Raw genomic sequence first — 23,394 nt, 5'->3', positions numbered from 1 at the left:
TTCTTCCAATTTTAAGTAAGATTTGCTCTATCTACTCTCTTCAGTTTCCTATGCCTGATGTGTAAATGTCATCAGCCTTTTTTTTTTTAATCTTTTATCCTTGGTGTTTTAGCATTCTTTATAATTCTGTATGCAGTTCATTTTCTGAGAGCCACCTATAGAGACAATTCTTGTTTCATATTGACAGATGGTAATCCATCACCTATCTGCCACTATATTGGATGACATGATTGGCTGTTATTATAACTCTTAATAACTGGAATCACTTTGTTTTGAAAGTTTTTGATAAGTATGAACTTTAATATGGTTGTTGTCTATGATATGCATGATAATACATTGGTTCAAGCAATATTTCTCTGGTTGGTACTAGAAACTTGGTCTTTGCCTTTCAATCCTTACTGTTTAAAGATAGGAAATTCTAAATTATCTAGCCTCATGGAAAATAACAAGATTGTGTATACTGGGGAGAGGTAATCCCAAATTATAGCCAATACCAATTTTTTTTTTTAAATTAAGAGCATCACTTTTCACTATATACCTATTTGGCTAGTATTAAAAGTAAGTTTTTCAAATATACATGATTTTTCTGAGCAGTGAAAGAAGAAAGCTTCCATGTATGGTGCAGTGGAGTCAGGCAGATCTGAAATTCAAAACTTCTCAGGTAAAATACACAGCCAGACCAGTCTGTAAATAATAACATATGTTCAACCAAAAACAAACCACCATATGGATTTATAACCCAGTCAGCTTTAAAAATACCTACCATATTTCCCCATGTATAAGATGCACCCTTTTTTGAAAAATTTGGGATCTAAAAACTGGGTGCATCTTATACAGTGATTATAGATTTTTTTTTACTTGCATTTTCTGTTTTTTTTTGCACTTGTTTTTGTGCTCATTGTTGAAGACAGTGATTCGTCATCAGACACAGATGAGGACAAGCTAATGGATGGGAGTTTTGACAGTGATGAGGAGTTGTATGAATTTTATGATGAACAAAACTTGAGTGCAATATCTTTATGTAACACATTATTTTTCAAATTTCGGGCCCCCAAATTAAAGTGTGTCTAATACATGGGAGCGTCTTATACATGGGGGGAACCGTATTTGCCTTGTTGCCATAAACAGATAAGGTTTTCTGTGGAGAAACAGATATTTTTTATTTTTCTATTATAAAATTCCAGAGAGTTGGAAAGGCTTCTTAAAGCAATCTTAACATTTATTCCTAAGGTTTGGAGAGCTTGTATATATGCATTTTATTTTGTCAGATATCAATAAAATTTTATGAAAATGTCCAAGAAAAAGCATTTTCATAAGTTTGTAAACTCTTCAAGTATCCTAAAATTTTCAGGAACAGAAACTTTCAGATCATGATCAAAAGGCTCTGTCAAATGTGTGGCTTCTAGAAATTAGGGTTTTCAAACCTAATGAAAAATAATATAGATTGGTAAAAAATATAAAAAGTACAAAGAGGAATAAAATCAGCCGTAATCCCTTACTCACCAATGTTCACCAAAAGTCCTTTGTTTAGTTCCAAATTTCTATTTATATATATTATATTTTAAATAATCTATATCATATAAAATAATTATATCTATTTTTTCTGGCTTTATTTTAAACATATTTCAGGAGCATCACCATTTGTTAGATAATTTTTTAAAATATCACATTCATTTCTTATGTCTCCTGTAACAAATTATGACAAACTAAATGGTTTAGAACAGGGGTCCCCAAACTTTTTACACAGGGGGCCAGTTCACTGTCCCTCAGACTGTTGGAGGGCCGGACTATAAAAAAAACTATGAACTAATCCCTATGCATACTGCACATACCTTATTTTAAAGTAAAAAAACAAAACAGGAACAAATACAATATTTAAAATAAAGAACAAGTAAATTTAAATCAACAAACTGACTAGTATTTCAATGGGAACTATGGGCCTGCTTTTGGCTAATGAGATGGTCAATGTGCTCCTCTCACTGACCACCAATGAAAAAGGTGCCCCTTCCGGAAGTGCGGCGGGGGGGGGGGGGGATAAATGGCCTCAGGGGGCCACATGCTGTCCGCGGGCTGTAGTTTGGGGAGCCCTGGTTTAGAACAACATAGACTTTATTCTCTTAGAGTTCCAGAGATCAGAAGTCTCCAGTGGTTTTCCTGGAGTCAAGGTATCAGCTAGGCTGAGAACCTTCCAGAAACCCTGGGATACAGTGTGTTTCCTTGCATTTCTCAGCTTCTTCAGCTGCATTCCTGTGTTTCCTTGGCTCAAGGCCCCTTCCTCTAACCTCAAAACCAGCAGCATAGATAGCGTCTTGCTCAGTGTCATATCACCCTTGTCTCTTGTCCAATCTTCCTCTGCTTCCCTCTAATAAAGACACTTACGATTACATCTACAGCTCACCCAGATAATCTAGGATAATCTCCTTGTCTCAAGATCCTTAATTTAATCACATCTGCAAAATTCCTCTTGACATATAAAATAGCATATTCTCAGGTTCCAGGGTTTAGAATTTGGATATCTTTAGAATCTATTATTCTGTCTACCACATAGTCTTTATTGATTTTATAAAATCTCATTCTTGCCTGACCTGTGGTGGCACAGTGGATAAAGTGTCGACCTAGAACACTGAGGTTGCCTGTTCAAAACCCTGGGCTTGGCTGGTCAAGGCACATATGGGAGTTGATACTTCCTGCTCCTCCCCCCTCCTCTCTCTCTATCTCTCTCTCTTCTAAAATGAATAAAGTATTAAAAAAATTTTTTTAAATAAAAAAAAGTTTAAAATCTCATTCTTTGGCTATTTTAGTATTTATTAACAGTTGCCCATGTTTTGTACCTTTGGTTTTTCCCCCCCAATATTATTAAGGAATTCTGAGATTAATTTCCATATACATAAATCATTATGTACATATTTGATTATACTTGTATAAATTCTAGCATGCCAATTTATTATATATTATATATATTTGTATGTGTGTATTATATCTATATGTACATATGCACACGACATATTTATATGTATGTGTCTTTATATGTATAACGTGTGTCTGTGTATTTTCATTCTCCAGATTGCTTTCCAGAAAGTTGGTAGAGAGAACTTATCTCCTTACACCCTCACTAATATTGAATATTATCTTTTTTAAATCTTTTCCAGTTTAACAGGTAAAAATATCTTGATTGATGTTTTAATTGCATTTCTATGATAAAGTGAACACTTTTCATGCCTAACATCATATTTATTCTCCTATGGATAGATATGTCTTTAAATTTTTTTGTTGGTGTAAAAATGACATAACTTAATAGATATAGATACTAAAGTGTGCTTGAGAACTTCTTGGCTAAAAATATTCTGTCTTCACTGACATGTTGTCCTAGCATTGTGTGATAATTTGAGTAAACTTTAACAATGGAATTAAAGTCTGGTCACTACAAAAGCACATGGTTTCTATGGTTTCTACTTCTTCTGTATGTGTTCCCTATACAGCAGGGAGTTTCCATTACCTCTTATTTCAGTGTAGTTTTCCATAACTTAAGATGTCCGACCTGAAAAAAATATCTAAGAGAAGAAGAACTGATAAATTAACCTTAATCCTATATTACATAAAGGTCTTAGTGTCAGTTACCACAGTGCTAAATATAACTACACTGACCCACTTAAACTGAATTGGCACTTCTTATAATTGTACTGTCAATTCATGCTCAGAAGCTGGATGACAAATGATGTATCTTAGACCCAAGCTTCTGGATCAAGAAATAACATGTCCTTGAAGTTAACTCCAGACTGAGAGTCTTAGGCAATGATTAGTAACTGAGGGTCACTGTTACGATAAAAAAAAAAAAACACGTGATATTTCTTACAAACTTGTTATATACATATATATATTTATATATACAGCTATATATGCCTCATCTATATTTTTGGAGATTTTGAAATTTGAGACAATAGACCTGCCTAACAGGTACAGCATATATATATAGATAAAAGAACAGATTCATGAAACTCAAAGAAGACAGAAAAATCTTGTGAAAACATATTCAAGGTGTGTCTTCAACATATCAGGATTCTAGACCCACCTTTGCTACCAAGTATCTTTCTAACTCCAAGCAACACCTTCCTCCCTTGCCTTAACATTCATCCTGAAGATTGTATTTAGGCAGACAAATCTGCAAGCAAATGGATTTTGATAGAGGGGGAGAACCCTGTCCCGCAGGGGCTCTCAGGAGCAGAGCTCGGGAGAGGAATGCCTGAGCCCCTGTGGATCAGGAGGTTCATAGGAAGGCTGCCTAGAGAAAGTGGCCACAAGTTTGGCCTCAAAGCAAGACAGGAGTTAGCTCTCCATCTGTCAGAGGAGGGTGCTGATCTCCAAGCTTTGCTCTTGGCTACAGATTGGATTGCTTAGCTCTGTTAGAGGCCAGGTTAAATGATGGGTCTGTCAGACAGCTCGTTTAGATGGAAAGAGACACTCATCTCTGGCTCTCCAAGTGTCTCCCTCTTACAGGATGACCCTGCTAACCCTGTAAGGATGGTGCACCTTTTCTGTTTATTTCCTCTGTCAGGGTGTCAGAGGATAGACATGCTTAAAAGCAAGTGACTATGAAATCCTCTCTCTTCCTATGTGCTGGGCCACCATCATACATGTTCTATGTTACTTCTCTATCACACAAGCCAAGGAGTCAGTAATTTGGGAGAAAAGCACTTCATTCCCATATCTATCTGTTCTCTCCTCTTAGATTCTGTAAAGTTATTGATTATTTGCCACATTTTTTGAGCCTCTGATTCTCCTGGAATCCCGGGACTACCTGAGGAGAATGTTACATTCTCTTCCCATTTGGGCCAGTCTTTTGTCTGTCCTTTCCTGTCTTGAGCCCTATCCTTCAACCTGCCCTTGTGGATTCCATAGTTCTCAGTTGAACCTATCAGGAACTGTAAATCAATTTTACTTGGTTTCCTTTTTTTTTTTTTTTTTTTTTTAAATGTCAAAGTTTTTTTTTAATTTTTATTTATTTATTTATTCATTTTAGAGAGGAGAGAGAGAGAGAGAGAGAGAGACAGGGGGGAGGAGCTGGAAGCATCAACTCCCATATGTGCCTTGACCAGGCAAGCCCAGGGTTTTGAACCGGCGACCTCAGCATTTCCAGGTCGATGCTTTATCCACTGCGCCACCACAGGTCAGGCGGTTTCCTTTTTTAAAATCTATTCACTTTAGAAATCTTAACCTCTCTACCTTGGGATATTGTTTTAAAAATATTCCAAGGATTATTCATCCCTTGGTTTTTAGCATTCAGATCTATCCCTACAAGTTAATTTTTATTTATCAGTTTATCATCCTTCATATTTTAGGAATGTGAACAAGCAAAAAAAAGTGTTTAATAACATTAGAAGAGTTTTCTTTCAACCTGCTCCCCTTGAAGCAACTTCCTTCACATTGCCGAGTCTTAAAGCTTTATTTCTCAAGATGTGCAGTGATTACAAAGATTGCTCATTCAAGGTCGGCAATTTGACATTTGCACCCTTAACTTTGTGTGTGTGTGTGTGTGTGTGTGTGAGAGAGAGAGAGACAGACAGACAGAAATGGAGAGAGATGAGAAGCATCAATTCTTGTTGCAGTACCTTAGTTGCTCATTGATTTCCTTCTCAGATGTGCCTCGACAGTGGGGCTACAGCAGAGTGAGTGACCCCTTGCTCAAGCCAGCAACCTTGGGCTTCAAGCCAGTCACCTTTGGGCTCAAGCTAGCGACCATGGGGTCATGTCTATGATCCCACACTCAAGCCAGTAACCCTGCACTCAAGCTGATGACCTTCAAGTGTCAAACCTGGGTCCTCTGTGTCCCAGTTCGATATTCTTACCACTGTGTCACCGCCCAGGCTGCACTCCTAACCTTAAACTCTCAAGACAACATTTGGAAGGTTAACAAAGTGGACTTGTGGGTATGGATAGCCTTGGGTAGGTACTCACTTCTAGGTGCTCTGAAGATGTGATGGATAGAAGTCAAAGTTAATTTATAGCAGAAGCCCCAGATGAGGCAAAGATCAGGAAGAATATATTTGGAAACTCAATATAAGCCTGCTTTCCTTAATGTCTTCTCATCGAACATGGCCTTGTGGCAAGAGGGTCAGGGCAGGGAGCTGACAGTTTTTCAGGCCTCACACCTACACTAGTAAACGTAGGCTCCCACAGTGCCTAAATCCAAGGCAAGGCTCCAGGGATGTTTACCACTACCTGATGTAGCATGGGGGAAACTCTGCCACATGAGCCTGGAGCAGAGGGTGAGGAGTAGAGAGAACACTTTAAGTCGGGTAAAAGGACCTGTATTTTTTCTATGTAGGAAGGGAGTAAATAGTGGAGAGGTTGCCCTTTTCTGAAATATTCACTGAGTCCTAACCTAGTATTTCAGTAGCGTGCAAGCTTTTTTTTTAATCTTATTTACCTTTCTCATAAAAACAATGTCAGATAGTAACATGATGATTAAATGGATGAGCATCCTGGATTACAAAGCTTGGCCATAGTTGTGGAGGCTTAGTTGTGCAATAAGTAGAAAATCTTGCTGAATATCTGTATATTGACCTAAATCAGCTATTGTCTTAATAATTAACAATAATCTCAATTCTCAATTCTGTAGCCAGAATTTTACAATTGCAACTAAACTGTCCTCTAGTTTCTGCCAATATAATGATCTTATCTGTAGGAAAATGTCAGTAGTTCTGACCAGTTTAATTCTTGTGTTTACTGACTGTATTACCTTCTGAATCATAGGTTCCCAAATCAAGTCAAACAGGTTAGAAGACAAATTACACTTGAGTGTCACACCTACTCTTATCTTATATGAGTGTGGGAATATATCAGCCACTTTCACTGTATTAACTAGTTCATTTCTGGATTCTCATTATTTTACCTATTTTTATTTTTTCATTTTGGATACAACCCAAATTCTCCCAAGTCTTTTAAATGTAAAAACAACCCCCCCAAAAAAAAAACATATAAAATTACATGGTTAAACATGCTCATGTCTTTACCCATCCCTTTGAGAATCTGCATGATGGATTCCCTAAAATATACAGAGTGGAGATGGTAATGACCTCTGTTGACCGCAAGCTGGGATATGCATCATTCAATCAAGAGAAAAATTATTTGAAAGTGGGGGAGAGAAAATTTAGGGAACATTTATATAAAAATAATTTATATAAAAATATTTATATATTTACTGTTATTGACTTACCCATTTTCGTTGCTATCGTCTTTATTGGCACTGCTCAGATGCATGGACTTTTCTAGAAGGACCAGAGAGAGTACAAAAGTTGAGAGGTACAGAGGCACTAGGTCTTGAAACCATGCAGAACTTGAGTCCCACCCTGTGCATCTCCTTCAAGTTACCTCTGCTCAACCACCCTTATAGAAGTCCTCCCTTGTTGTTTCAGCCTTTTTCATCTTTGGATCCAAGGACTCTTCCACATAGTAGTTATTTCACTGTTCAAAGAACTCTATCACTTGTTCCCTAAATTTTCTCTCCTCCACTTTCAACACAGAGTTCCATCAACCAGAATTCATATAGTATAATTTCATGTCCCCTTTACCATTTAGTTGTTCTTCTCTGGGAAGCCTCTAGTAAATAATTATCCCTTTTAAACTAAGATACCTGAAAATGAGCACAGAAATTATTCCCTGGGTTGGGGGATGAGAGGACCATTCAAAGAGGGTTTCCCTTGGATTTGGTTGTGATATTTTTTAGAGCTGTGTTAAGACCTGAGGAATGTTAGCACATCTGTTTCCAGTTACAGATGTAGATGAAAGTGAAGGTCTTTAGAATTTAAAAAATATCCTCATGGGGTTCTAAAGAATTCAGGATTATTTGAGAAAATCCACTGATCTGCTAAGACCAGTAATTTCAGGGCATCTTAAGAGAAAGAAGAGAAACCTGAGCATCTTGAAGCATTTCCATTCAAAAGGCATTTATTAAATGCTTGTGGAAAACAGGAACCACCAGATTTTGGAAATGCTAAAATCAATAAAACATAGTTTTACCCTTGAGGAATTCACAGGCTAATAAGGAAGACAGTAGCAGTAAAAAGTCAATTTTCATTCAGTGTGACCATCAGCTCAGTAGAGGAATGTTCAAGGCACCATGAAAGTGGAGGGCTTGGTGTGGGGTGCCCTCTGCCCTAGTCTTACGTCTCTCAGCATAGTATTCTTTTAGCTTGAGCAAATTGCCAACAATTATGTGAAGTGTGTTCTAGATGCTGCTTGAAGAGGCTTATGTATGTCATCTCATTTATGTAGGTCAGCCTCTTAGAAGTTGGTCCTATCATGGACCCTATAAAAATAGGGAAAATGGGCAGAGATTAAGTGACTTGCCTAAGGTCACAGTAATTACTGAATCCAGAATTCAATCCCAAGATTTTTGCTCTTAACCAATGCTCTATGCCAATGGTTTTCAAGCATTTTAAACTTGGGGACTGGTGAAAATAGAATTATTATTTCGGGGACTGCTAAGGCAGAAGTCACCCTGAGCAAAAGCAAATTCAACTAAGATCACTGGGTCTATAATCTTTTTTTTTAAATATTTTTATTTACTCATTTTAGAGAGGAGAGAGAGAGAAAGAGCAAGGGAGAAGGTAGGGGAGGAGCAGGCAGCATCAACTCCCACATGTGCCCTGACCAGGCAAGTCCGGGGCTCCGAACTGGTGATCTCAGCATTCCAGGTGGATGCTTTATCCACTGCGCCACCACAGGTCAGGCTGGGTCTATAATCTTCATACAACATCAGGGTAGTTAACTCTTTTCATGGACCAGCACAAAATTTTTGGCAGACTGGTCTGCAGATTGCCAGTTGGAAAACACTGGTCTGTGCCAGCTTTCTCAGAGGGAGCTTCTATCTAGATCAGTGGTTCTCAGCCAGGGGTAATTTTGGCCCCCAAGGGGTGTTTGGCAATGTATACAGTTTTTTTGATAGTCACCCCTGGTATCTGGTGGGTAGAAGTCAGGGGTGCTGGTAAACATCCTCCAATGCCCAAGATAGCACTCAAACAAGGAATTGTCCAGCCATTAATGTCATAGTGCTGAGGTTGATGAATTCTGCTTTGCAACATGAGTACTATCTTTGTGTCAGCCTTTAAAAAGACAACTTTTTAAATACTTAGAAACGTTTTTACTAAGAAGAAATGGCTTAGAAGGGGGCAAAAATACTGGACTGAGCCTGTAAGTGTCTGGTGAAGTATATTTTGTCACTTGTAAAATTGAGAAAATATTGCCTCTTTTGTCTACCTTAATGGATTTCAAGGATCCAGAGGCTCTAGAAGTATTTGAGGAGATGATACATAAGAAAGCCCTATCCAAAAATTACTGTGAGAAATCCTGAGAGTCCTTGGGGTAGAAATACGTCTGTGGTTTACAAGAATTAGATAAAGAGGACCCCACAGTGGACTCCTGTCCTCTGTTCACTCTGTTCCTTGCTGTCCCCACCCCTTTTGTAACCTTCCTCTCTGTTATCAAGTTTGTTCTCAGTATATACTGGATGAACTACACCATTTTTTTTTTACAACTTATTTTTGCTTAATTAAAACAAATTAGCATCTCTTGCCGTATCACACCAGATTTAAGGCAGCTAATTTAAATTCCAGTTTTTTTTCTTTATGTACTTTTACATAAGCATGTGTCAGTTGAGGGAGTTATTTGAATACCATACCCTCCTTCAAACTGAAGAACAGTGACATTGATTCAACCTCCCCTTCATTCCTTCCATTCAAGCTCCAACTCACATGGAAGGAAAATACTTCTAGCATTTGTTAAATAATACAGGAAGTGTCTTTAATCATGGTGGTTGAGCATTTTCTAGACAGTCCTTGCTGTCTGAAGCCAAACAGGTGTGCACGGTAGTAATTCATCAAATGTATGTAACTCGTTAATTCAGTTTACCGAGGTGAGCGTGGCAGCCGTCTGCGTGATTTTCCTGCCCGCATCAGCGTCTCAGCAGGGTATGACTGACTTCCTAGGAGTATTATAATGGTGATCCACTCTGCAGTGAATCACCAGTTAGCCCTCAGGTGTGCATTGCGCAGGCTTCCCGGCTTGGGAGCGGGGGCTGGATTTATTTATTTATTTGGGGGAATGATCCATTTGGGGCTCCTGGCCCGGGGACGCGACAGAGACAGAAGATGCTTGGGTGCCCTGGCTCTTTGGGGTGGGCTCCTACCCTCCCACTCAGCTGGCTGGCTGCTCCCTTTCCCATGAGGCCAAGCTCCCCCGGAGAGAGTCCGCGGGTGGGGAAAGGTGCTGGGCCGCCCACCCCCTTGCAGCACCAGGCTAGGAGGTGGCTAGGAGGCTACACAAAGGTGCCCGGCTCAAGTCCGCCAATAGGCCGGTTTCGTAAAAAGTGCTAGTAAGTTTCCCTTTTTTAGTGTGGAGGGGGGAGCAGAATAGGAGCTCTTTGATGGAAATTTTTTTCCTTGTGTGTAGATACCAAAAGGAAACTGAACACTGAGCATGTTCGGATGTTGAAAGGTTTGCTGATAAGCAACAGCCTCCCAGACCCAAAGACTTAAAATAGTCATCTTCATACCCCCGGACCCCCCCGCAGGAGCTGCAAATGGTATCTGCCAAAGAGATGACAAAGTACCTTGGACCGAATCACACACAGACAGCATTGGAGCAGAACGCACGGCCCAACTCTTGTAGTTACTGTTTGTAGCTGGCTGAGGCTGGCCAGGAGAGGGCAAACCCGGGAGGAAACAAGTTTCCTGACCCTTGGAGAAATGGCTGTGTGTTCATGAAAGGCTGGGACGGGGACCTCTCAGACAGACTCCAAGTTGTTCTCGAGATCACAGTTCACAGCACGCTTCCTCAGCAGGGAGTAAGATCACTGGGATATATTTTTTTAAACCCTCTCCCCGTTCCGGTCTTCTGGCTTTGAACCTGCAGTGAATTCGAGAAAGGAATGGATATGTCTGACCCCAATTTTTGGACTGTGCTCTCAAACTTTACTTTGCCTCATTTGAGGAGTGGGAACAGGCTGCGGCGAACACAAAGGTAAAAACGCGGGGATCCTTTGCGTGGAGAGGGAATGCGTGGGCTTCCGAGGCTGCTCAACCGTCCAAGCAGCTTTGGAAACCGGGGTTTTGTTTATTGGGTGACAGTTTGAAAAGTTTACAGCCTACCAGGGGGGCACTGTTTCAGGTATTTCTTTCCTCTGGATTTCCTGGGGAGTCCTGGTGAATGGGCTTCTCAGGGGCTCTTCTTTTGAAATGTGGATAATAGGAGGTTGAATGGTGAGTGGTGAGGGGAGAAAAGGGGAAGGGGGAGGGAGTGCTTGTTTAAGTCTGTCTCTTTGATCTGATCATGTTTATCCATTTCATTCACCGGGACCTCGGGACTCTGCTTCGCTTTGTGGAGCCTTTCAGTTGTCCTCTCTGTTAAATATTTGACCTTTTATAAGATGCAGATGTACTATGCAAAGAGAGTTCTCAAGTTATCCTGTTTTAAATTGTCTGCTTGAAGAGACAGGTCTGCATAACTTTGCCTTTTTTTTTTTTAACTGGTTTGCAGACATTTGTTTCTAATACAGGGCTGGCCTTTTCATTTGATAATATACAGTTGACAGAATAGGTGGGAGGAAAACAGACTTTTAAATGCAAGATGAAGTTTGTGCCACACGTGAAAGGCTGTTTAGAGTTAGTTGCTGACACTTAGGTTGAGAGGACATGATTTTAAAGGAGCTGTTTCTCCTCTCTCCACATTCATGTCCAGCACGGAAAGGGGCATTATTGTGATTTTTGAGGGGCACACCCTCTGAGTTGTAGAAATACAGATTCTTTATTTTCCTTCCAAACTTGCCTTGCACATACACGTGTACATGCATGAGAGCAATGATGCGGTCAAATAAACAGGATGCAGGCTATCAGATTTGGAGCTTCACAATCTTTGTACTGCAGTGTTTAAAGAACACTATAAAAACACAGTTCATTCTGTTTGGTTATACCTGTACGTTTATGTAGCATAAATGCAGTTATGTGATACTTTGGAAAACTTGGTAGTTTTTAAAATTTTTCCCATGGTATTTCTTACAGTTCAGAAGCATCCTGTGATACTCACATATATGCTGTTTATACACATGCATATATACATAGATCAAGCAAACACAAGTGTGTGTTTGTATGTGTGAGAGAGAGACATTTTTAGGTCATATTTACCTTCTAATGCAACTTGAATAGTGTTGATACCACTAAACCCTGTTAGAGTCGAAAGTTGTGCCTTTTCAATAAGGTGGTTGTGCTTTTCTCATTCTGTATATGCTCAAAGACACTCTTTTGGTATTGGTCGTTTTTGTTTAAGCTGTGTCACCCATGCACCAACCCAGGCCCCCAAAACAACAAATTATTTGAAGTGATACATGCTGTACATGAACAAGACCACCGTAACTTCTCACCTTTTCAGTGAGCCAGGGGCTGTGTGTATTGGAATTGGTGTAGTCCTGGCTGTGCTGCAGCCTCTCCTCTCACAGGCAGCCGGTTCCTGCAGAGAGGAGTCTGCACTGGCACCACGCCTGTGTGACAACCTGAAAAGCGGTTGGATGGAGCCTTTCTTCCCCCAGCCTACCTGTTGATAGTCCTGTTGAGAGAGTCAAATACGTGAAGAATTCTCAGGCTGGTCTGACCTCAGCTTTAGGGCAATATCTCCCCGGCCCGAACACTCCCTTTCAGACAACTCTCTCTGGCAGAGAGCCTAGGTTCTAAAGTAACTGAGGTTCTCCCCAGAAAAATGGGAAAGTAGGTAGTGGGGAGGCTATCTCCACTCCCCAAGTCATGGACCCATATCTTCAGTAGAGTAAAATGGAGAGACGGGGATCTTCTTCCCTACCTTCTAACAGTAGTGGTTGTCACAGCCTGTTTGTTACCGGGGATTTCCAAGATTCACAGAGTTTGGAAGGTCATCTGTATATACCTCTACTTATTGTTGGTTTCAAAAGCCTATCACTTTCTATTTATTATGTAGATTCAGAAAAATGAAGGGCAGATGTTCTGTTTTCCAGGCAGTGCATGTAACTGTTGTATTCTCTTATTATACAGTGATCAATTCCGGCTCGGTGACCTTCCCTAAGGACATGTAGCATATGCTTACCTCTGACTCTTTCCCTTCTGTGACCTCCCTTAACTGCTCTAAATCCTGTCTCCTTCTCCAAGGCCCACATTAACCTTATTCCTTATGTGGCTGATCAGGCTTCTGAAAGCTGCCCTTTCAAAAAGACCTCCTCCTTCCAGAGGGTCCTCTCCTTCCCCAGCCTCACTGAGGGTGGGTGTGCCCAGTGCCCTTGTCCTCAGTTGGATGTGCTTTATTCCAAGCCTAGCTTCATTTCTGCACACTCACTGACTTTCATTCATTTTGCATATTTTATCCCAGTGATTTGTTCTGATTAACACTGTAATTCAGAAGGCTTCATCTTAACCTTTTCTTTACCATCAGTTTTTTGTGTCTATCAAAGAGAAAAATCTGGCTTTGAGCCCGTGATTGAGCATTTTATAGCTCCTAGGGATAGGATGTGTGACCACTTACAAGAAAGAAAGAGAGGTTGAATGGTTTCAGACACTTAAAATTTCTTAAATCTATAATGTGGTAGAAATTGTCATCATGGAAGATCTTTGGTTTGCTACATTACAACTCCCTGCATTCTTGGGAGAAAATGCCTAGACTCTTACACAGTACCTATGAACTCAAAGCCTGGGTTCTTTTGTTGTGTCCCAAAGTTGATGTATTGTTCTTATCAATATTTTTTGTCTTGACCTTGGCAGACATTGGGTTGTCTGGATATACATTGACAATTGACTTTGTCTGCTTGAAATGTGCGTAAAGTTCGTATTTCATTGAAAACAGTTTCATTTTATTTTATTTATTTTATTTTTTTAGGTAAGAGAAGGAGAGATAGTAAGACAGACTACCCCATGCGCCCTTACTGGGATCTACCCTGCAACCCCATATGGGGCCAATGCTAGAGTGCCAAACTATTTTTAGTGCCTGGGGCTACCATTCTCAGACCAACAGAGCTATTTTTAGTGCCCGGGGCCACACTCCAATCAAATAAGCTATTGACTGTGGGAGGGGAAGATGGAGAGAAGGAGGAAAAGGAGAGGAGGAGAAGCAGATGGTGGCTTCTCCTGTTTGACATGACTAGGAATTGAACCCAGGATATCCATACACTGGGCCAACATTCTATTCACTGAGCCACAGGCCAGGGCCCAGTTTCTTTTTCATGACTGGCTTTGCCCTTCATTCCTCTTCCCATTTCCTCAAGGCAGTTTCCGTATAAGCACTGATTTACCTGCTGCTTTGAGGGACAGAAATCTAGGCTGAATGAACAGATTATTTCAACTAAAACTTGTTTTAAACTGAAGTAATAATTGAATGTTTTAGAGACTGTACATTTCATAGGTCTGTAGATATTCCATTCATTTGAAGAACCCATCACATTGTAGTATGGAAATGAGTTTGCCAGCTTTATATTACCGCTTATGTTTATAGCATCTTTTCTTTACCCATTGGATTAAAAAAACACTGGGGGGAAAGGATTAAGCTTCTTTTACTTATATCTCTCTCTGTCACTCTGAAATGAAAGGACTACCATTGATTTCTTAATGTTGCTGCTCAGTTTTGAGATTCACCTTTTGTTTTGCTAAAGGACAGTCTAGTGAATCTAGATTATGCTTGATTTTTATGATTTTAATGGTCAGAAGTCTTGTCATGTTTTTATTGGGTTTAAGTGATCATCTTCAAACCTCAGTGACCTAAATCAATAAAACCCTATCCATGGCTGTGGGCAGTGTGTGACTCAGTAAATAACTTTGAGCAAGTTTCCAAATATATTTTTCTGAGAACCCATGGGATAATTTTTTCCCCCTGAATTCACTTTACTCAGCAATTGCTGTGAACAGCAGGTATATTCAGGGATCTTCAGCTAACTGCTGTAGTTGTCAGAATGTCTTGGAATTTTTATGTACACTGCATCTTCCCCTCAGAAACATCTGTAGAGTTTGGTGAGTTTTTCTTTTTGTTTTGCTCACGAGTATATGTCTTTAAGAAGTATAGAGAATACACTTCTCTCCTGACCTGACATGTCAAGTATTAGTGAACTTGTACTCACCCCTGTCATGAAAAACCACTTAAATCCATGTTTTTTTGAGCCTCTATTGTATACCTGGGCACTGTGACCCAAAGCGGAAAGCCCTAGGCTTGTCTTCAGCGAAGATACGCAAATGAGTCATTGCAAAATAAGGTACAGAGAAGTATATATTTACAAGGTACACATAAACCATAGGAGTGCTTAGGAAATAAGGGAGACTTTGCTCTCAAGGATCCAGGAGATACAACAGGGAGATTTTGAAGGATAGGTTTGTATTTATCAGACAGATGGACAGGGCCTTCCCAAGGAGGCTGAAGAAATAGTTTGTACAAAGACTTTGTGGCACAGAGTTCAAGGGACTATACATAGCTCGGTATTGCTGGAGCATAAAGAACCAGATGCATAACTCAGTCTTGCTGAAGTGTAAGGTTTGAAGACGTGATATGATATAGAACTATGGTTAAGAGGGTTGATCTGAAGCCAGTTTACCTGGGTTTGAATGGTATTGGGTAAGTTTATGTCTTTGGACTACAGTTGTTTCATCTATAAAATAGGGACAAGTAAATTACTTATCTCATAAGAGTGTAAATATTGCCATGTATTCATAGCACAAATGCCTAATACAATGACTGGCACGTAAAAACTCACTGCAAATTCTAACTATTAATATTGTTACTATCATTACAATAGGAGCTGAGTGGTGGGCAAGGAGACTGAGAAGGAGAGTTGAGGCACTTGGTATTTGTGGAAGGTTGGCCTTTATCAATGAGAGAGAGACCTATCTAGCCTTACTGGGAGCTTCGTTCTGATGGTAGAGGTAAACACCATTTAACAAGTTATTGCAGTAGCCTGTTTAAAGGGTTCTCCAGGCCTGAGCAAAGAATGTGGTGAGATATGCCTTTGAGAGATACTAAGGATATGAAATTGATAGAAGTTGGTGAGCCATTGGCTCTGAGGGATGAAGAAAGATTTCACAATGGCCCTGGGGGTTTTGGCTTGAGGAACCAGGGAGGTAAAGGAGCCACCTGTACATGTCAGGGTGGGGGAGAGGAAGACACAAAGTGATACCCTTTCATCCTCAGGAGCTCAGTTAATCTGCATTCACTGAGTGTTTGTTGGGTGCGGATTACCATGGCACGATGATTCCTTCATCCAGTTGTCTGCAGCCACCAACTCCGGTGCTGAGCAAGGGGAAATAGTAGTGAACAAGACAAAGTACTTGTGCTGCACAAATGAACAAACATCTAATTACATCAGTTGCCAAATGGTGGTCAGTATTCTGAAAGCTCTAAGAGCTCAGAACTAACAATGTGGGTGGCTACTTTAAATAATGTGGTCAGGGAACGTTTTATGAAGAGGTTATATTTAAGAGGAGATCTAAAGGATGAGAAATTGTCATCTTATTGCTGTGGGAAGAGTTTGGGGGCAGGTATCTGAGAATGGTAAGGGCTCTGAGGCAGAGAAGAAAGCTCCAGGCAGGCAGTTGGATGTGTAGGTCCAGGGCATTCGGAGAGGCTATACCAGAAATAATAGTCTCGGGAGTCGTCATCAGGAGAAATATGTTAGATTAATCTGTGGGAGAGCTAGAGATGCCCCATTTAAGATGTGAGCAGACATGCAGACAGGTCCAGACGAGGTGACCTGGAGGAGAGTCCTGTAAGAAGGAGGGAAGCCAGCAGAGAGTTCTCACAGAGGTTCCAGGAGGAACAGTCAATGCTGCCACTGCACAGCGATGAAGCCAGCATGTGCCTGGAGCGGACAGCTGGGCAGTCGTGATGATTTCAGCGTGAACAGCGGCCGCAGAGTGCCGGGGCTGGGTAGGGAGGCGAGGAGCCAGGAAGCAGTAGTGAAGGGAGGAATTGGAGGCCATGGGTGGTGACCACTCTCTGTGGGTAGCTAAACACAGCTCTGACACATCGTGGCGTCCCATAGCCTCTACATACTCACAGCTGACCGGCCAGCCCTCCTCCCTGAATCATATCCCCTTACTCACTGTTGCTCACTTGGTTTGCCTCATCACCCAAATAGGCTGGGACAGTTTCCTTTCACCTCCTCCCTGGAAGCTCGCGTTGTTTCCACAGCCTTATGAGGATCTGCTTTCGAATGTTTTTACAGCCGAAGTTCTCTTTCTTTAGAGCCCTGGTCTGAGCGTCTGTTGCCTCCACCTCCACCACTTTTGTCTCCTCCTGAGCCTGGGCAGTGTGGCCGGCTGTCCCTCTGGCCTCTGGCACAGGTGGCTGGAAGGCACTGCCCCTCCCAGAGGCTCTGTGCCGGTCTCTCCCACTCCTGGCTTCGCCCAGGCCTGTTTCACAATGGCTGCCTTTCATCCTTTTCTTTTTTTCATGCCCTAGCCTAGACTGTACCTTGCGGAGGCAGGGCAGGCCCAGAGCAGTGCGAGGCTCGCCTGTCAGTCCTCCTCTCCTGGTCAGCTCTAACATGGGTGATACTCCAGGAGGGAGCCCGCGTGGACCCTCTCCCGCAACCTCATCGGGACCCTCCTCCAGAGGAGCGGAAACCCGCCCCAGGCCGGAGCGGTCAGCAGCTCACCCACTGACCTGACTCCCGCGATGAGCCTGAGGAGCGCCCGCCCACCCTGGAGCGGTGTGTTCTCATGGACGGTGCGCTCCTCACACTATGAAAGCTTACCAGATTCGAAGGTCATGAGCAGGCAAACACACATTTTGAACATGTTGCTTTTAGCCTGTAGTGTGCAGTTGACAAGAGATTACAAATTGTTTTGCTTTGACTATGTAGGTTTTTAGTGGGGAAGAGGGAGGCAGAAAGGGAGGGAGGAGGAAAGGAATGAGAAATAGATGATAGAGATAGACAGAGGGAGAGAAGGGAGGGAGTGCAGGAAGTAGATTTCAAAACAGTGGTTCTCAACCTGTGGGTCGTGACCCCGGCGGGGTCGCCTAAAGCCTTCGGAAAATACATAATGCATATCAGGTATTTACATTCCGAATCATAACTGTAGCAAAATTACAGTTATGAAGTAGCCACCAAAATTATTTTTTGGTTTGGGGTCACCGCAACATGAGGAACTGTATTGCGGGGTCACGGCATTAGAAAGGTTGAGAACCACTGTTTCCAAAGAAGTTGGTTAAAAGCATGGCTTCTGTGCTCCAGGGGCAGGCGTGAGCTTGTCATTGCTCTAACTGGTGGGGGGGGGGTATGCCTCTTTACAGTGAGGGGGTATAACTTCATATGCTTTTATGGCTTTGCTTGCTTCTCTTTACACATCTATGCTGTTATCAGAAGCCTAAGGTAATCTCTGAAACAAGGGAACCATAAGCCTTAACTTAGAAACCATCTGCCTTCTGGACTAAAACTGACAGATTTTGGGATTGAGAAGCCATCTGAGTCCCTATGTGAGATGGAGGGGGCCTGTAGCGGAGAAACTTGGGATAGAACTCATTCTGGATAATTTGGGAGATTCCTCCTTATGTTGGTTGAAATGGAAATAGGCTGGTTTCTCAGGGAGATTAAGACTGAAACCCCCATTCTCCCCCCATAGACAACCTCTCCAGTGTGAGTGAGCACCCACCAACCTATTTCAGTCTGAGCTATCTTTACCACATTCCACCTAGTCATTCGGGAGTGACATCATGGTAACTGAGTAATCCCTTTGAAAGTTAAGCAGTAGAGACAAGATGTTAAAATGGTCCTGGGGCTACCTGGATGAAAGTAGGCACAGAGTGTGGGTAAAACCATTTATTAAAAGCAAAGTCAGTCTCTATCAGTAGAAGTCTTGGCTGTATAGTAGCAGATTTTGTTTTTTGTGATAAGGGGCACATTGTGCCACTAGAGAAATCACTAAGTAAGAGTTCACACAGTTGTTAATACTTGTAGTTCTGGTACTTTATTTTCTTTTTCTCTATCTTGGTAATTAGGAAAGTTCCCTTGTGAACTTGGCTGTAAATTCTGAAAATGTTGACCGTAAACCTGATTAATAGAATGAGAGGACCTGTGGGAGTTTTAGCTACATTAATGGCTATTGGACATGCTTATTAGAAAAGGTAATTATGCCAGTATCAAACTGAAGCATCATGTTGTTTTAAAGAAAAAAGGCCCAAGGAGGGAATTTAGGTTTTGATCTGCTTTTGAAGGTAAAATAGATTGGTTAGAAGAATAGACATCATTAATGCTTATCTCTCATTGTAAGCTCCCCCATTGCTTGCTTTTTCTAGAATCCTGTGACTTTCTACAGTCTGCTGATTCTGTGGTTTTACATTTGTCAATGACTCTGATTTTTTTAGAGTTTGGGGTTTCTTAGGAAACTGTAATCACAGGCAAAAATAAGGGCAAAGTCCAGATCTTGACATATGGTAGGCCAACCACCGTGTGCATTTAAGTAAGCTATTAGCCCTTCACAGCTAAAAACCATCTCCATGTCCCTGGAAACTTCCTAACCTGACAGGAAGTGCAAATTGCAGATATCTTTTGGATGGTAATGTATTAGGTTTTGAGTGTGTCATCTGAGTGGAGGAATGAAGAACTAGTGAAACTTGCTGGGGTCTTCTAGGGTCATAGACTCAGAGAGGGAGGAAAACTGATGGGTGTCACCAGCTCATTTTACTGAATGAGTATTTGCTGAAGCTGCCTTTGCTATATGCTTTATTCTAATTATAAACATTACAGTGCATGTTGATGTCTCAGGACCCTAACTTTGACCTTACGTTTTTCTCTTTTGGGAGTCTCTATTAGAATATTATGTAGCCACTACCAGATTTCTTAGATACTACATCTAAGGAAAATCACTGACCCGGTAGCTTGCATAAAAATTATCTATGTCCCTTTACCATTCAGATATTTTAAAATGTTTGTCCCAGTAGAGCCTGAGCTCTACATTGATTAGGCATTACTGATTCAACTTTCCTGTGCTGTTGGACACTCCTGCTTATTAATAGGGCTGGCAGGCTCTTTGAGCCTACTCTTGAGGCGGCTCTGAGGATTCTACTTATTAGTGCTGAGACCAACTGCCACCAGAGGAAAGACATGACCAACACGCAAGTTAGTTGCAAGAATCATACAGGTAGTTTATTACTCACAAATCCTTTTGGCCTGGCTGGGTACAGCATGCTCCTTGACTACCGTAGTAGGGAGGCCCCTTAGCTTTAGTACCTTTTCTGGCCAATGCCTTTTAACAGGTGTCAATCTACAAGATTATCACCTCAAATGAAGGGGGAGCCCTTTTTATGTTAATCTACTGAAATATTAAGTCAAGCCACTTTTAAGATGTTCCCAGGGAAGCCCCCTGTCAATGTCAACCCACAGAGTTATGACATCAAGCCACTTATCTATATGTAACTTCACACACACTGAGTCCTGCATGAAAGGCAGAGTCTATTTATCATATCTGTACACACTATATTAATTCCTATCTAGAAGGGATAACTTTAATTTCCTTAATTGCTTTTAATATTATATCCTAGTTATTTTTATATATCTTCTATATTTTTCTACATTTCTATATATTTAATTACTATAACTATATTACTGCAATGTTATATGATGGGTATCTTTAAATTATTTATAATTATTAAATGTTTTCCTTTTATGGATGTATGGAGGGGTTAAGGGGAAAAACTATGTTTGTCATGGGAAAACTAACAGCGGAATAAAATACTCTAGGAAATATCGTAAATGAAACCTTTGTTACTGTAAAACAATAGCTATTAAGTGACTATTATGTAATGTTATTACTTAAGTCTGATTTGTAATGGCTTGTTGATTTTGGAGCTTGAGATATAATTCCTGTAAAAATATTACTTTCACTGGCTTATCTTAAGACTTTTGATACAAAATCAAAGACTTTTCCAAGTAAATTACCTAGGTCAGCCACCACTCATTGGAGATGCGAAACCATGTCAGATAGATTCTTTCCATGTGAGGATTAGTTTTATCCACTTGATATTCACTATTCTAGTAACCTTCCAGATTAACACAAATTATTTGCTAATGAAATCCCCCCCACACTAAAACTAAAACAACCCCCCCCCCAAAAAGGTTTATTGTAAAATTAACCTACACTTGCTCAGCCACTCCAAAGGGCAGACAGGTAGCAAAACAGCTGATAGGCACATTCACCAGACTCAGCAGACTGAGTAGGTGATTATAAATTTGCATTTTCCATATATGATAGATCCTTAAGCAAAGGAATTTTTTTTTTTTTTCATTTTTCTGAAGCTGGAAACAGGGAGAGACAGTCAGACAGACTCCCGCATGCGCCCGACCGGGATCCACCCGGCACGCCCACCAGGGGCGACGCTCTGCCCACCAGGGGGCGATGCTCTGCCCATCCTGGGCGTCGCCATATTGCAACCAGAGCCACTCTAGCGCTTGGGGCAGAGGCCAAGGAGCCATCCCCAGCGCCCGGGCCATCTTTGCTCCAATGGAGCCCTGGCTGCGGGAGGGGAAGAGAGAGACAGAGAGGAAAGCATGGCGGAGGGGTGGAGAAGCAAATGGGCGCTTCTCCTGTGTGCCCTGGCCGGGAATCGAACCCGGGCCCTCCGCATGCTAGGTCGACGCTCTACCGCTGAGCCAACCGGCCAGGGCTAAGCAAAGGAATTTTTAAAAATCTTTAATATTAAATGGCTGTAGTTGCCAGCATCGGAGACAGGTAAGCATAGGATAGTTCAGGGTGCTTTAGGTCATAGTTCTTGTTATGTATTCTGCAAAACAAGCTTTATGCTTGTGAATTATATATAATTCCCTGTATGGTTTAGGATTTTATGTCTGGGATTAGGTGTTTGTACCACAAAGGAAGGAATAAAAGTTGCCGTGATTTTACTATATGAATGGTAAAATTTCTATGTAGCATTCTTTCTCAATAGATGTCTTTTCTCCCGTCAATTTCAGATAGGTTAGCATTAGAAATTCTGGATTTTTAAGGTGAAACATCAGTAGTGGTTCTAACCATCATGGCCATTGCCAAGATGCTCTGGTGACAGGTAGACATGTTTTCCTTGAAATTGCGATTTATTGCTTATTTGATTGCTTCTTAAAGGAAACTCTTTAAACAAGAGAAATTGTGATTTGTCTTACCTTTTGGGATTTAATTTTTAAATCAGTCTACCATCTTACACCAAAGCTTTTGGAGGTCAAAAGGTACAGATAACTGAGCTGGTTAGGTATTAATAGGAAGCAACTTTTTGATGTCATTCCTAGGAAATGCAAACATTCTGTGGAATGGGTCTCAGGTTTAAAATCCATGAAGAAAAGGGTTCTGACTTTTGGCACTGATGAACATATTCAAAAATGTTGGATTCAAGCCAGAGTTATGCCCTTTACTCTTTTCTTTCAGTTAGCAGAAGTCACTTCTAAACACTTGTTTTGGTATTAAGGAAGCTCGTCATGACCTATTGTTCCCGAAAGATTATAGTTCTCATTTTAAGCCAGTTTTCTAGTTCCCATGCAAGTGACATGCCCAGCCTGGAGCAGAGGAAACAACCTTCGCTTTCAAACCTCTATTCATTTAGGTGTGTCCTGCAAGCAGTGGCTTGTAGCTGTTTCTTCAGCCACTTAACAGGTTTGATTTCAAATCTATTTTCATAAGAAACTAACATGTTTGGAGGGGATTCATGGCCCAGCATTTATGGAGTTTGTTGGGAAGTTCCAGGTGTGTATATATTTTAAACTCTGTGTTAAGGCCTGTTGGACTACAGTGATTTTGGTTTTGTTTTGCTTGTTTGGGCTTTGCCTTTTTCATCATAGGATTTCTGGAGATGCCTGAGGGTTTGGATTGGAGGGGGTGGCACTTGGTCCTGAAGACCAATACCCTTTTTTGGGGGGGGCTGCCTTAGAAGCACTAAAGAGAAGTAAAATAATTACAAATTGGGCCACAAAGCTAGAGAAAACAGGAGCCAAGATCTGAGGGATTAACCTCAGAAACTTGGGAAGTTGATTACATTTAAAATACTTCAAGGGTGTTATTTATGAGTTACACATCTGTGTGTGATCCTTTTCCTGCTTGTGGTTTGTGGATGAGCCTGAATCAGCTTCTGGAATCTGATAGACTAGTAACCTATCTTTGACTTACATGGACAAGGTCTGGGAATTTATTGAATCATATCATTTATTCATTCATGTACCGAATATTTATCAAGTACCTTTTATGTGACCAGGGCTATGAGTATCACCTGGGAAAGAGAGATACACATGGCATGATCTTTTTCTTCATGTAGCTCAGTCTAATAAGATTATAAAGCAGTGTAGACAGAATTATAGTAATGTGTAATAACTGGTAGTTCTACCAAATCAGCAAAGGAGGAGGCAAGGGGAGAGTATCTATTGAGGCA

The 23,394-nt window shown here is 41.1% G+C and overlaps 1 protein-coding gene across 9 annotated transcripts in view; it reads left to right on the top strand.

The window, feature by feature from the left end:
* Positions 1-23,394, top strand: part of MAST4 (microtubule associated serine/threonine kinase family member 4) — a 627,450-nt gene that overhangs the window by 444,161 nt on the left and 159,895 nt on the right. For 2 of the 9 annotated variants that reach the window (XM_066242008.1, XM_066242056.1), the window contains exon 1: positions 10,648-11,016. The exons of 6 other annotated variants lie outside the window; for them this stretch is intronic. In XM_066242008.1, coding sequence (XP_066098105.1) covers positions 10,925-11,016 — 92 coding nt within the window. In that variant the 5' untranslated portion in view covers positions 10,648-10,924. Of the gene's footprint in view, positions 1-10,647; positions 11,017-22,676; positions 22,716-23,394 lie in introns of those variants that run through there. One more of the 9 variants, XM_066242028.1, reaches the window with a different exon arrangement.

The sequence above is a fragment of the Saccopteryx bilineata genome, chromosome 1 (genome assembly GCF_036850765.1).
Source record: "Saccopteryx bilineata isolate mSacBil1 chromosome 1, mSacBil1_pri_phased_curated, whole genome shotgun sequence".
Taxonomy (NCBI): Eukaryota; Metazoa; Chordata; class Mammalia; order Chiroptera; family Emballonuridae; genus Saccopteryx; species Saccopteryx bilineata.
Note: the sequence above shows the minus strand (reverse complement) of the source record. Positions and strands in the feature narration are given on the sequence as shown.